This window comes from Oncorhynchus nerka, linkage group LG17 (genome assembly GCF_034236695.1).
Source record: "Oncorhynchus nerka isolate Pitt River linkage group LG17, Oner_Uvic_2.0, whole genome shotgun sequence".
Classification (NCBI taxonomy): domain Eukaryota; kingdom Metazoa; phylum Chordata; class Actinopteri; order Salmoniformes; family Salmonidae; genus Oncorhynchus; species Oncorhynchus nerka.
In genome coordinates this window covers 17,359,855-17,375,644 of record NC_088412.1, presented here as the reverse complement: position 1 = coordinate 17,375,644, position 15,790 = coordinate 17,359,855, and the positions used below count along the sequence as shown (strand labels likewise).

The window sequence follows — 15,790 nt, the reverse complement described above, 5'->3', positions numbered from 1 at the left end:
CTCATTGAAACTACAACATCAACATCCCCACTTCCAAGTGCTTCTTTAGCAAGAACATCAACTGTCTCGTTCCCCCCCACCCCCACATGGGTTGGGACCCAAATAAATCTTAACTGTGTACCCATCTGTCTAATCCTGCCATGGGTTTGTAGCACCTCATAAAGAAGGTCCTGTCTGCTACGTGACCTAAAGGACTGGAGACTCATCAACACTGCACATGAATCAGAGCAAATAACTACTCTGGCTTGTCTGTCTGGCTTGACTTCCTCCATCCACTGCAAGGCCAACAGTATGGTCATCAGCTCTGCTGTATTTAAAGCCAGATGATTTGCTGTATATATATCCTGCACTACAAATGCTGACCCAGTACGTCCTGTCCTTGGATCTTTTGAACCATCTGTGTAAATGGCCACAAAATCCTGATACCCAGTATCCAAACATATCAGATGGATCAACACCCTCCCTGTCTTTCTGTAGTCTCTCTACGCTTCTAGATCAACTACTGGAGGTGGGAATAGCCATAGTGGGTTCACAGGAATAGCTACCATTAGACTAAACTCCCTTCCATACAGTCCCATCTCCTTCACTTGGGAATTACCCACCCACTCAAAGCTTGTGTTCTGTCTTCGGTCATGTTCCCAGCATGCCTGTAAAATCAATTTTTCAGGATGAGACACCCCATGTCCCTGTAGGCTGACCCAATAATTAATTGCCAGCTGTTGTCTCCTAATCTGCAATGGCATTTCCCCATCTCCACCTGTAGCGCAGCCACTGGGGACGTCCGAAAAGCCCCACTACATATTCTGAGTCCTTGTATGACATTTAGCCTTTCCAATGATGTCCGGGCTGCCGAACCATACGCTATAATGCCATAGTCTATTACAAAGCAGATCAATGCAACATACATGGTCCTCAATGAGGAACGCCCAGCCCCCCACTCCTTCCCCGTCAGACCGGATCAATGCAACATACATGGTCCTCAATGAGGAACGTCCAGCCCCCCACTCCTTCCCCGTCAGACCGGATCAATGCAGCATACATGGTCCTCAATGAGGAACGCCCAGCCCCCCACTCCTTCCCCGTCAGACCGGATCAATGCAACATACATGGTCCTCAATGAGGAACGTCCAGCCCCCACTCCTTCCCGTCAGACCGGATCAATGCAACATACATGGTCCTCAATGAGGAACGCCCAGCCCCCACTCCTTCCCCGTCAGACCGGATCAATGCAACATACATGGTCCTCAATGAGGAACACCCCATCCCCCCACTCCTTCCCCGTCAGACCGGATCAATGCAACATACATGGTCCTCAATGAGGAAAGCCCAGCCCCCCACTCCTTCCCGTCAGACCGGATCAATGCAACATACATGGTCCTCAGCCCCCATCAGACCGGATCAATGCAACCCATGGTCCTCAATGAGGAACGCCCAGCCCCCACTCCTTCCCGTCAGACCGGATCAATGCAACATACATGGTCCTCAATGCAACATACATGGTCCCTCGGATCAATGCAACATACATGGCCCAATGAGGAAAGCCCAGCTTCCCCCCCACTCCTTCCCGTCAGACCGGATCAATGCAACATACATGGTCCTCAATGAGGAACGCCCAGCCCCCCACTCCTTCCCCGTCAGACCGGATCAATGCAACATACATGGTCCTCAATGAGGAACGCCCAGCCCCCCACTCCTTCCCCGTCAGACCGGATCAATGCAACATACATGGACCTCGATGAGGAACGTCCAGCCTCCCCACTCCTTCCCTGTCAGACCGGATCAATGCAACATACATGGTCCTCAATGAGGAACACCCCATCCCCCACTCCTTCCCCGTCAGACCGGATCAATGCAACATACATGGTCCTCGATGAGGAACGGCCAGCCCCCCACTCCTTCCCCGTCAGACCGGATCAATGCAACATACATGGTCCTCGATGAGGAACGCCCAGCCCCCCACTCCTTCCCCGTCAGACCGGATCAATGTAACATACATGGTCCTCGATGAGGAACGCCCAGCCCCCACTCCTTCCCCGTCAGACCGGATCAATGTAACATACATGGTCCTCGATGAGGAAACGCCCAGCCCCCACTCCTTCCCGTCAGACCGGATCAATGTAACATACATGGTCCTCGATGAGGAAAGCCCAGCCCCCACTTCTTCCCCGTCAGACCGGATCAATGTAACATACATGGTCCTCGATGAGGAAAGCCCAGCCCCCCACTTCTTCCCGTCAGACCGGATCAATGTAACATACATGGTCCTCGATGAGGAAAACCCAGCCCCCACTTCTTCCCCGTCAGACCGGATCAATGTAACATACATGGTCCTCGATGAGGAAAGCCCAGCCCCCCACTTCTTCCCCGTCAGACCGGATCAATGTAACATACATGGTCCTCGATGAGGAAAGCCCAGCCCCCACTTCTTCCCGTCAGACCGGATCAATGTAACATACATGGTCCTCGATGAGGAAAGCCCAGCCCCCACTCCTTCCCCGTCAGACCGGATCAATGCAACATACATGGTCCTCAATGAGGAACGCCCAGCCCCCACTCCTTCCCCGTCAGACCGGATCAATGCAACATACATGGTCCTCAATGAGGAACGTCCAGCCCCCCACTCCTTCCCCGTCAGACCGGATCAATGCAACATACATGGTCCACAATGAGGAACGCCCAGCCCCCACTCCTTCCCCGTCAGACCGGATCAATGCAACATACATGGTCCACAATGAGGAACGCCCAGCCCCCCACTCCTTCCCCGTCAGACCGGATCAATGCAACATACATGGTCCTCAATGAGGAACGCCCAGCCCCCACTTCTTCCCCGTCAGACCGGATCAATGCAACATACATGGTCCTCGATGAGGAACGTCCAGCCCCCACTCCCCCCACACTTCTTCCCCATCAGACAGAGCATCACATTTAGCACCTTCTTACACTTTCCCACCACTCTCTCAATGTGTTCTGCCCAGGTCAGTGTAGTGTCAAAGTATACCTCAAGGAACCTGAAGGCCCTCACCCTCTCCAAGTTTCTTCCATATAACCTCCAGTATACCTCATCTCCCACCTTCCCCCTGGTAAAGAACACTGTGAGTTTTCTTTACAGAGAACCTGAATCCCCACATGAATGACCACCACTCTACCTCATCAATTGCTTCCTGTACCTTCATGACTATGTATGGCACATTTCTTCCATAAGGGCCCATCATCTGCAAATATCGACCTCCCAATATCGGTATGTAACCTGAAAGTAAACATCATTGATCATGATTGAGAACAACAGAGGACTAATAACGATCCCCTGTGGTATGTCATTATGCACCAGCCTGATAGAGACTTCCCCACCCTCACCTGGATAAACCTTCCAAACAGGAAATCTTTTATCCAGTTGTATGTTCTTCCTCCTACCCCCATAATATCAAGCTTGATTAACAATCCCTCCTTCCACATCATATCATACACCTTCTCCACATCAAAAAAAGACAGCTACAACAGTCTCATCCTTCACCTGAGCCTTCCTGACCTCTGCTTCTAAGCAGAGTAGTGGGTCCATAGTTCCTCTACCGTTCCCACTCTGATGTGACGATACTAGACCGCTGCTCTCCAGGAAGTAAGTTAGCCTCTCCGTAATCACGTTCCATAATCTTACATACATATGATGTTAAAGCTATTGGCCAATAGCTTGTTGGCCTTATTGGGTCCTTCCTTGGCTTCCGGATTGGTTCTCCCCACTGTACATATTACCTCAACTAACAGGTGCCCCCGCACATTGACTCTGTACCCGTACCCCCCTGTAAATAGTCTTGCTATTGATATTTTACTGCTGCTCTTTAAGTACTTGTTACATTTATTTCTTATTCAGATTTTTTTTAAACTGCATTGTTGGTTAGGGGCTCGTAAGTAAGCATTTCAGTGTAAGGTCTACCTACACCTGTTGTATTCGCCGCATGTGACTAATACAATTTGATTTGAAGTACTTTTGGTTGTCATGGAAAATATGTGGAGTAAAAAGTACATCATTTTCTTTAGGAATGTAGTGAAGTAAAAGTAAAAGTTGTCAAAAATATAAGTAGTAAAGTAAAGTACAGATACCCCCCAAAAAACTTATGTAAAAATACTTTCAAGTACTACTTAAGTGCTTTGCACCTTAGCTAGATACCAGAGTGAGGTCCAAGTCAAACTCTTTCATTGTGGCTACATCAATCCATCATTCAGGCACACCAGATCTTTCATTTCTATCAGATTTTCCATCACTTGGCCATTCCCCCCAAGTGATGGACCACATTAGAAAGTACTTTGTTTCTGGCCATTTTGAGCCTGTAATCGAACCAACAAATGCTGATGCTTCAGATACTCAACTAGTCTAAAGAAGGCCAGTTTTATTGCTTCTTTAGTCAGAACACCAGTTTTCAGCTGTGCTAACATAATTGCAAAAGGGTTTTCTCATGATCAATTAGCCTTTTAAATTGATAAACTTGGATTAGCTAACACAACGTGCCATTGGAACACAGGAGGGATGGTTGCTGATAATGGGCCTCGGTACGCCTATGTTGATATTCCACCAAACAAATCTGCCATTTCTAGCTACAATAGTCATTTACAAAATTAACAATGTCTACACTGTATTTCTGATCAATTTTATGTTATTTTAATTTTTTTTTAAATTGCTTTTCTTTCAAAAACAAGGACATTTCTAAGTGACCCCAAACTTTTGAACGGTAGTGTATATTATTTAACTTCTCCATTAATATAACTGATGGTAGGCCTTTCAAATTATATGAAAACTGAAAATAAATACATTAGTCAATAACAAGAATATTTACGCAATAAGACCTAAGGGGGTGTGGTATATGGCCAACATACCACAGCTAAGAGCTGTTCTTATCCATGACGCAACACAGAGTGCCTGGACACAGCCCTTAGCCGTGGTATATTGGCCATATATCACAAACCCCAGAGGTTCCTTATTGCTATTATAAACTGGTTACCAACATAATTAGAGCAGTGAAAATAAATATTTTGTCTTTCCAGTGGTATACGATCTGATACCACAGCAGTCAGCCAATCAGTATTCAGGGCTCGATGCACCCAGTTTTTAAAATAGAATAGAGCATTTCCTTTGTAGTCCATTTGGTTAGAACCGTAATTACTTTAATTTCTGCCTTTCCCCTTACATCCCGAGAAACACAAGTGTTGAGAGGCACATGCTGGATAGAGAGCAATTTGGGGTTAAATGCCTTGATTAAGGGCACAACTGCAGTGGTTTGTATAGGATCATTCTGTCCACCTTTAGGGCTATATCTGGTAACAGACTAAGTCAGTGATATTGACAGACATTTTTTTCACAATTCATAACACACTTGCCCACAAATGAAGTGGTAGCCTAGTCCTAGTCGTGTGTGTGTGTGTGTGTGTGTGTGTGTGTGTGTGTGTGTGTGTGTGTGTGTGTGTGTGTGTGTGTGTGTGTGTGTGTGTGTGTGTGTGTGTGACCTTTGTGTTGCATAAGGCAGGCTTAGGCTACATGTCATGATATATTTATCGAAAATGCCATACAGACATGTCATATTCTCTCAAAACAAAAAGTAAAAACATTGGCCCATTCACTGATAGGTCTAATTGAATTATGCACCACCTTTTTCCCAAGTCTTCTTTATAATATGGTGAATATCCTAACTGAAGAATAACCTATGATCCATAAACAAATGTAAGATCAGTTGCATAGAATGAAAAGCTATAGCCTGGGAGATCAAACCTGGACATAGAGTGCATTCGGAATGTATTCAAACTCCTTCACTTTTTTCACGTTACAGCCTTATTCTAAAATGGATTAAATCGTTTTTTCCCTTGATCAATCTACACACAATACCCCATAATGACAAAGCAAAAACATATTAAAAATAAAACTGAAATATCACATTTACGTTAGTATTCAGACCCTTTACTCAGTACTTTGAAGCAGCTTCGGCAGGGATTACAGCCTTGAGTCTTCTTGGGTATGACACTACAAGCTTGGCACACCTGTATTTGGAGAATTTCTCCCTTTCTTCTCTGCAGATCCTCTCAAGCTCTATCAGCTTGGATGGTGAGCGTCGCTGCACAGCTATTTTCAGGTCTCTCCAGAGATGTTCGATCGGGTTCACGTCCGGGCTCTGGCTGGTCCACTCAAGGACATTCAGTGCTCAATCTTGGTTTCATCAGACCAGAGAATCTTGTTTCCCTTGGCAAACTCCAAACGGGCTGGTATGTGCCTTTTACTAAGGAGTGGCTTATTTCTAGCCACTTTACCATAAAGGCCTGATTAGTGGAGTGCTACAGAGATGGTTGTCATTTTGGAAGGTTCTCCCATCTCCATAGTGGAACTCTGGAGAGCTGTCAGAAGGACCATCGGGTTCTTGGTCTTCTCCCTAACCAAGGCCCTTTTCCCCCAATTGCTCAGCTTGCTCAAAATGTCTGCAGCATTGAAGGTCCCCAAGAACACAGTGGCCTCCATCATTCTTAAATGGAAGAAGTTTGGAACCACCAAGACTCTTCCTAGAGCTTGGAAGAGTAACTCTGGAGCGATGTCAGAGTGACCATCGGGTTCTTGGTCACCTCCCTAACCAAGGCGCTTCTCCCCGAAATACTCAGTTTGCTCAAAATGTCTTGGTGGTTCCAAATTTCTTCAATTTAAGAATGATGTGTTCTTGGGGACCTTCAATGCTGCAGACATTTTCCCAGATCTGTGCCTCGACACAATCCTGTCTCGGAGCTCTAAGGACATTTCCTTCCACCTCATGGCTTGGTTTTTGCTCCGACATGCACTGTCAACTGTGGGACCTTAAATAGACAGGTGTGTGCCTTTCCAAATCATGTCCCATCAATTGAATTTACCAAAGGTGGACTTGAATCATGTTGTAAAAACATCTCAAGGATGATCAATGGAAACAGGATGTACCTAAGCTCAAGTTCGAGTCTCATAGCAAAGGGTCTGAATACTTATGTAAATAAGGTATATTTTAAAAAAAGAAAAAAAAAAGGTATATACATTTGCAAACATTTCTTAAAAACTGTTTTCACTTTGTCATCATGGGGTATTGTGTATAATTTGATGAGGATTTGTTTTATTCAATCCATTTTAGAATAAGTCTGTAACGTAACAAAATGTGGAAAAAGTCAAGGGGTCTGACTACTTTCCGAATGCACTGTTAACCTGAATGCATGGAAGTCGTTTCAGGTTGGAATCCTGAGCCTGCATTACTTTGGATTGTTAGTGAGAGGCAAGGTCAGGTAATGCCTCTCAGTGCAATGCAAATTAGAACTTTTTCCCTAATAAAACAAAGTTTAACATTTTGCCAAGATGTTCGCAGTTGACTCGTATTTGCAGAAGAATTTTGTTTCATTGTAGCCTATTTGGCTACAAGGGTCAACAGGTAGACTCGTATTTCTCAATACTGTCCACAAGAGGGGGTAGCTGTCCTAAAGATTAAGGCTATAGCTTTCCTAGCCGACATGCATAACATTACATGCAAGCCTTACACCCCTGAGGCTATAGAAGTGTTTTCCTACATTTACACCTCACAATTATGGTAAGATCCTTAGTCAAAGGCAAAAAAAATTAAACGGATGATGATTATTATCAAAAGACTTTAAAAGACCCTTTACCATCACGGGAATCGTTTGGCCCATGTATGTCCATTTCTAAATAATGTTTTATGGAATTCCTTTTTCTTAAACATGTCAGACACAATATGACATATACACAGTTTCATTTTATTGTCATTATTTTCATTTCATAACTTACATGATTTAGTATGTGCACCTGCTTAACAATGTAGCCTATACGTGTCAAATACGTCGTTTTTTTTGCAAAACTTTCAGTGTTGGGGAAGCTAGTCAGAAAATATAGTTTACCAAGCTACCAATTACTTAAGTTAAGCTACACTAAAGCTGCCCTTAAGATAAATGTAGTTTACTTAACTGAAGTTACTTTGAAAAAGTAGTTCACTACATCCAACCTACTTTGTGAAAAACTATCATATGTAAATCTGAAATGCATGTCATGCGCTACAAATTGCAAGGGATCACATTGGGGTTAACAAAATGTGTAATTTAGCCTATTAAACACAAAAACGATGTTTCAAGTGAGACTTAAACCGATCTGTTAGCAAAAAAAGGAAATTATTTCCTACTTCAACCATATTTTATTTTAGCAAAAAAAGTAGTGTGTAGTTAGCTACAAAATGAGTAATTAACTACTTAAAACACTACCTAGATTTGAATTTAGGTCAACTACCACCAAGTTTATGCAAAATGTAGTTAAATAGTTGAACTACATGAAATTCGCTATTCCCCAACACTGAAAACTTTGCATATACACAAATGTTGGCAAATCATGTAACTTTAGCAAGGGCATCATACAAAATGGGGTAGGCTACCACACTCATCACAACAAAAAATAATTTGTATATAGTCTTCAATTATTCTCTTAAATTATTTGTGTTACAATTTCAAATAAATATTGACATTTTACAGTAATCCTGAGATTTAAAGAAAACAACAGTGTAATGACATTATATAATGTAAAATTCAAGGAAAATATGTACTAATAGAATGGTCCTGTAAGTCGCTCTGGATACGAGCGTCTGCTAAATGACTCAAATGTAAATGTCCACAACATTTTCTAAACTCGCACGCTTATTTCCAGATTTGAGCAAATAAGCGTAAAGGCGCAACGGCTGGCGTTTTAGCTCCGGGACTTTTTTAGTGTGTTTCGCCTGTGACGAGAGTGGCAGTGGATTTGGAGCCAGAGAGATCATGTAGTTTTCGGATGTGCTTTTTCAGGTCAAAGTTCCGACAGAATCCCTTGCCGCAAGTCGGGCACGTGAAGGGCTTCTTGTCATTGTGCGTGTGCATGTGGAACGTCAGGTTGTACACTTGGTGGAAGGCCTTGTTGCAGATGTTACACTTGAACTGTTTCTCGCCGCTATGCGTCAATTTGTGGTTCTTGTAGTTACCTTGAAAAGCAATGTAAAAAAGAACGTGGATGTCAACAATATTGTTAAGAGTCAGTGCCACAGTTAGTTGTCAATCCCATTTTAAGCCAAGTCATACATTAAGCCATACATTCATTGTATATTTAGTGTGAGTTGAAATGAGCAACATACATTTAGTTCTGAACGGAATCAATATATTTTTCTCAAAGCAGAATAAATCATATTACATCCAGATATTGCAATGAAATAATCGCATAATAGAAATAATCACATAATCCAAAACACTTGAATAGATTAACATTCTTCCTCACCTTTTTGATGAAATCCTTTACCGCAGAACTCACAGATGAAGGGTTTGTAACCTGCATGGATTCGTGTGTGTGTGTTAAGAGTTGAACTCCGGTTGAACGCTTTTCCACACTGGTTGCATTTATGAGGCTTTTCCTGTGAAGGGCATATGTAGAAACAAATGTGATTTTAGAAACGTATTATTTGGGATCCAACGAAAACTGTACAGTAAAATTGGTAAATAGAATAAACAACGCTATATACTTTTCAATAAGATTGTGTATATAGAACTACAAGTGAACGTTAAAAATGCTATACAGTTCAACACCAGGCCACAATATGAATATAGCCTGAAATACAATCATGGCATTGATGCGTTGTTCTATAACATTTTCCAAAGATGTAGCCCTATTTTGTGTTTTTTTTCTATTGCTTAAACAAATAGAACATTGCGTAATTGTGAACGGCTTTGGGCATGATGATGACGATGATGATAATGATGATTGAATAGAATACCTGAGTATGAATAATTTTGTGGCGACAAAGGGTGCTTGCTTGTCGAAATCCCTTGCCGCATACTTTGCAGACGAATGGTCTCGCTCCGGTGTGCACGGGCATGTGGCGCGTTAAATTGTAGTGGGCATTGAACACCTGTGAATAGAAATATAAATAATTCTACAATTACTAGTATTGTTTAAATCAAGCAGACCGTAAGGCAGAGACCCCCACATGTACGAAATGTGTGTTCTTACCTTTCCGCAAACCTCGCAGGTGAATACTTTGGGTTTGCCGCTTGCGCAAGCACTGTTCAATTTGGAAGAGCCCTTGAATAGTTTGTCGGATAGAATATGTGCGCTCTCTTTCATGTAGTGATGGAGTTGAGTTTGGGAAATGTCTTTAAATGCAACTCCGGATGGGTATCTGTCTGTGCAGTGAGACACTTTATTTTTCTCCGCGAGAAAAGCTCTCTGGCGTGCATGTTGCAGCGGCGTGTTGAGAAAGTAGGAGGCCATGGGGTGGATATTTACGATGCTGGCCGGGGGTGGGCACGCACTCTCCCCGCAGTTCAGGTAGCAGACGGCCCCCATGGCATGAAAAGACGACTGGTTCACCACCCGCGGTCGAAAGAGTTTGTATTGTCCCACCGACGGGCTCACATCTGGTTGTTCGTTCTTATAGTTCAAGCCAATGCCCACCAACTCATTTGAATTATATGAGGAAGCCTCAAATTGACTCGTATCCAATCCATTAATATTTAGTTTATGACCCGGTTCGTATGCCAGTGGCACGAATGGTATCATGCAATGTAGTGATGATGAAGTCATGTTGAGAGCTTGCTTCGGGTCTGCTTCAGGCCTACCCACCGGAGTGTGATGGAATAGGTTGGGGAAAGGTATTGACTTTGGCTCGGGCGTCCTGGCCATAATCCGTTCGATCGAAAAAGCGAGAGGCTTGGTGGGGGTGATCATCTTTCCGCCTGCAGTCAAGTTTTCAGAAGCCGAGGGGGAGCCGAAAATTCCCGCTGAGTGGTAGAGTGCACTGTCCATGACTTTCAAAACGACACCTTTTGGAAAGCCAGGTTAGAGCTCCTTTTGTAGATACCTTTGATTCCTTCTCACTGCCCCGCTAGAAAGGACATCATTCGGCGCACTCTGGGTCGACGCAAGCCCCCTCACTGTTCCCGTTTACGTTGATTCTGGACAATCAGCACTTATGTCTTGCGGGACTGCTCAATGTGTCGTGTTGAGTCAATACAGCCAAAACCTCACCAATCGTTACCATCTAAGAAGAAAAAGTAGATAATTACTAAATTCTCTTCCATCAATTCTCCACTTGTGGCCCCTCTACCTCTGCTATGGGTGCGTGTGTCACCCGCGTCGCGAATGAGGTGTTCTTTAGTGGCCAGTCTTGTTCAACTGTAAAGTGTTTGGCAAATCTGAGGTCCCCTTGTGGCTTCATGTGACATCATTTGAAATCGCACAAGACGACGGGCGCTGTGTGGGGTCAGAGGATGTCATCATTTGACATATTTTTTCGCTCATCATATACAGTATGTGTGGTTACCTGTATGCTATTTTACGCATGTAACAATATAAAATAATAGGCATTGGTTTTACAAATGGGTGATTGCAATATGGGCGTATCCATATTATGCTAATCATATAGGCTATTCAAGGACATGTAATTAATAATAGATTAGACAGTAGTAGAATTATACTCTCTATAGGCCTACAATACCTCAATAGCACATACATCCAAATAAAACATTTGGTGTCCAAACCTCTATAGCAATTCACTAATAAGACAAACTACTATTAAGAACACATTACTATCTAATCTTAATTATAGTCGATCAATTTTGACAAAAGGCTAGGATACAACGCTACATGCTGTGATCAAGGGCCTTTGGTGCTTGTCTTAAATTATAGGCCTTTACATTTTGGGTACTGAATATAGACTTCAGTATTTACATAAAACACAAAGTTAATTTAAGTAGAACTATTCATTTTTTTAGGCAGTCTGCCAGTATACACGAGGGAGCTCAAGGTGAGCCATAGAGATCTTATTAAATTAATAATTGTTCTAATTCTATGGTGAGAACGGTGTCCTATGTGTTATACCAAACCCACCAAAGCTGGTGTGACTGCGGGAGTGTGCACGCGGTGAGTGGTGAGCTCCATAAGTGCCTCAAGGACTATAGAGAGTTTGAGCAATCAAGAGAGGTGTACCCTACTTTGTATCAGAGCAATGACTACTCTAGCAAATATAGAGTAATGAAAGCTTGTACCCTGTTCCGGGCGAAGTCACATTGGTAATACGGTGGAACGTTTCATCTGGGCGTATCCAGACGGATGCTCAATGACAATCATGACATTAAGAAAAGGTAAATATGCGCATTGATTGAACATTTCTTTAGTGACAGCAATCTTTATTCAGACTTCGGTCTACAGTGTTAGAGTTCTTTCAGTTGAAATAAAAAAATATAGGCTACATTGAGAAATGAATGAAGGAATTTCACCGACTATAAGAGATCGGCCTATAAATAGATATACAATAAAATATTGACGTTTTTTCTTCTAATTTAAGTAGCACTAAAAGTAACAATACATTATTATTATTATTATTATTGCATAATTATTGGAGTAATGATTAGTGTTATTAAAAATATATACAGTATTGTCGAAATTCATAAGTGACTATATTTTAAGTTGATTTCTTGGTTAAAAAGTTAGCTGTTTGGTGTTAAATAGCCTATAGCTTTAAGAGATTTAGCGGGATGCATTCTTGCTGCTGGAATTTCTTTCTGTTGAAGATTTTGGAGACCTGACTGAAACCCATATGGCTTGGCTTGCTATTCATTAATGCGGTGGGATTTAGAACCATACATCTTTCATAGATTTATACATTTTGCGTCATCAGTTGAATGACGTTTAAATCTTGTATAATTACACCACATTTGGGTTTAAATTTGCGTTAATCCCGTGCTTTATTTTCCTTAAATTCTTAGTCTATGGCATGAAGAAAATACGATACTGCTCACTTCTATTGCAAGGATCATTTAGGTAAATCAATGAGGACGCAGCTCAGGTATAAACGTTGATGTACAATAATAGACTAATAATAATAACAGGCTAGTAATACTACTACTACTAACAATAATATCAACAAGAATAATACGTCTAAGTATAGCCCGATAAATGTTTTCAGCCAATAGGCCTACATGGTTTACCATTATCATTAGGCCTATTATTAATCTCAATGCATAAGTATGATTAAAAATAGCATATATTAGATATTATTTACCTTTCCTGTTACGCTAAACGTTACTGAATCATTGCTAAAATAAATGACACTTCACCAATATAATGTAAGGTTAGACCTATATGCTGAAAGCCACATTATTATCAGATGTGTAAGGAAAATTAATAGGCATAACTGTAGGAGTACCTTTCTCTTTAATATGGGAAAGACTCGTTTCTGTTGTGGAAATGCACTGCTCCGGACCAATACTAACCTATAGGCCTATTTCAAAATAAAAAACCTCCTTCGGTAGACTCCTATTAGTTATTTGAAAATTAACCCATATTGCTTATAGTCTTTCCTATAATGTAGCAGTGTAGCCCAATTCATATTGTCTTATGATTATTTTTTAGCAAAAAACATTCGACCTAGGCTGATTTAAGTTTTCACAAATTATAATACTGCCTCAATCATCAACTAACCGATCATTAACTAATGTGTAATTATATTTTGTCAGTAATGAATAGCCTACATTTTGGGATATTCTGATTGGTTAAGTCCACGGCAGAACGACGTGATGCTAGCGGAGACATAGACGGACGTGAGCAGAGGTTACATGATGCTCACTTCTCCCCATCACTTGCATTTATTTTGAAAAGATGTAAACTCCACGAAAACACACTGTGTGTGTGTCATGTTGTATAGGCTGGCCATGATAAAATTGAACAGATGATTCGTTGAAATGAAGTTGTCATGTCGCAATAAATTTACCAGTTCTGAAATTCAGATCATTTTGAGAACAAAACAAAATAGCTATTTGGCTTTATTCAATATTAAGCCATATACTAAAAAAACTAAAAACTGATGGCAAATAGTTTGTCACAATTTGTATATTAGGTAATGGTAAATTATTTTTGAAGAACACAAGTTAAATGTTTATATATTTTGCTTTACTCAATTGTTTGTTTTTGTTGTGATTTAAGTATTTTAGCAAACAATGTATAGCTTTAAAATAGGTATAGCTCCATTTACTAATTTGAGAGTGTTAGATTTCCCCAGCTCTGTCCATCACCTTAACAGTAAAAGGGTCCTTATTACAGATTGGGCTGTTAACATAGTTTATGGAGAAATTCAAGACACCATGATTGCTTTAAAAACACTTTAATTCTAACACTTAGAACATTCACACCTGAATAAAAACAGGTGCACAGAAGACAATAGAAATATATTTCCTATATTTTGTCCCATTTGTTTTGTCTTTGAACTCCACTGACACAAACTGATTGAAGTATCACAGTTAAGACATCAATTCAGATTCAAAACATAATGCACTCTATCAATCAGCTTTAGCCTACTGGACACAGCTTTGAATGTATATTGTGTCCAACTCTTGTGAGGGATAATACACTCAAGCATAGCCTACATACATTAAATGACAATGTAGCACTTTAGCCAATGCATTACATTCATACAGTAGAGCATAAACATATGTATATTGGCTGTATCATCGCTCTTTCAGTGTGATTATGTAAGAACAACCTCAATGTCCTCATAAACACCCTGAAATGTACTCATAATGTCCTCATAATGCACTTTGTACATTTACCACAGAATGGACTTGCAATTGGCGAGACCTCTGAAACCTGTTTCAATTGGCATGATTGTATCTAGGTAACCATAAGAGCACAACTTGTTTCTTTTTTCTTGATTTACATCACTATTAAAATAAAGTACAAAGAAACCAACAAACAAATTAAATAAACAAACGGAAACTGCACTGAAGGTCACCAGTTGGTGACCACTGAGCTGTACTGACATCATTATCATTATGGCTGTGAAGGTAGCCACTACTGGAGTAAGTGGGGGAGGGGAGGAGGGGGGGATCACAACGATGGATGTTTTTATCATAGACTTAAGTGTGTGTTCTACAAGCCCTCCATCTCTTTCTGTTGCACACACACACACACACGTAATCTCCACCCCTTCCATCTCCTGTACACATACATGCACACTTCCCATTTCAGTCTATATGCGAGGGCCACCAGACTTGGCGCTATAGGGAGAGGTTCACCCATCCTCCTCATCACTGTCCCTCATGGTGATGCCTTGGAGACCGCCGCCGGCCTTGACAGCCATGGTGGCCTCCTCTACAGTGAGGCGGTTGTAGACGGTCTCATAGCTCTTGTTGTTCAGGGTTCCATCCAGGACTCCTTGGAGCCGGAAGTCTCGGTAGGTCTTCTGTGAGTGAAACCAAACAGAAAAACACAGAACATGGAGGCGTCTCACAATGTGAAACAGAGACCGAGTGTGAATGGTCAGAACAGAATAGACTGTCAGGTTTGAATGGTGGAACAATAGCATGTTGTGTGCTGAATAGTGGAAATGAACAGATTTGGACAAAGGCCAGATTCAATGCCACTGTGGTCTTCTTCAATAGGTACATCCAAATTGGGCTCCAATGTCTGAGTGTACTCAATCTAGGTGTCAATAACTGTTTATATTTCAAATGTAAATATACTTCTTTTTTTACCAGGGAGTCTTACTGAGACCAAGGTATTTTTTTTTAAACAGATGAGCCCTGAACTACACAAATTACACAAAATATACACATCAAAATATAAATACAAAATGCAAGCAGAAAGAAAAACAGGGTCATAAAAAACATATTCATCAGTAATAAGGTCCTCAATCAGCTTTCTGAAACATCACATTTAACAACAATTTGAAGATTGTTCAACAAATTCAGTGCAAAAAAATTTAATCTGATTTAACTAACTCAGTAGAGA

The 15,790-nt window shown here is 41.4% G+C and overlaps 2 protein-coding genes across 7 annotated transcripts in view; both read right to left on the bottom strand.

Annotated features, from left to right (window-relative positions):
• Window positions 1-7,750: 7,750 nt before the first annotated feature.
• On the bottom strand, window positions 7,751-11,167 carry LOC115145441 (fez family zinc finger protein 1-like). The gene is made up of 4 exons (XM_029686972.2): window positions 10,016-11,167; window positions 9,780-9,914; window positions 9,287-9,419; window positions 7,751-8,996 (listed from the first exon to the last, which is right to left on the bottom strand). The coding sequence occupies exons 1-4, from the start codon at window positions 10,808-10,810 to the stop codon at window positions 8,743-8,745; spliced, it is 1,317 nt and encodes a 438-aa protein (XP_029542832.1). The 5' UTR covers window positions 10,811-11,167; the 3' UTR covers window positions 7,751-8,742.
• A 2,982-nt stretch (window positions 11,168-14,149) lies between these two features.
• The window catches only part of cadps2 (Ca++-dependent secretion activator 2), a 270,218-nt gene continuing 268,577 nt past the window's right edge, over window positions 14,150-15,790 (bottom strand). For all 6 annotated transcript variants that reach the window (XM_065003005.1, XM_065003008.1, XM_065003007.1 and 3 more), the window contains one exon: window positions 14,150-15,242. In XM_065003005.1, coding sequence (XP_064859077.1) covers window positions 15,072-15,242 — 171 coding nt within the window. In that variant the 3' untranslated portion in view covers window positions 14,150-15,071. The remainder of the gene's footprint in view (window positions 15,243-15,790) is intronic.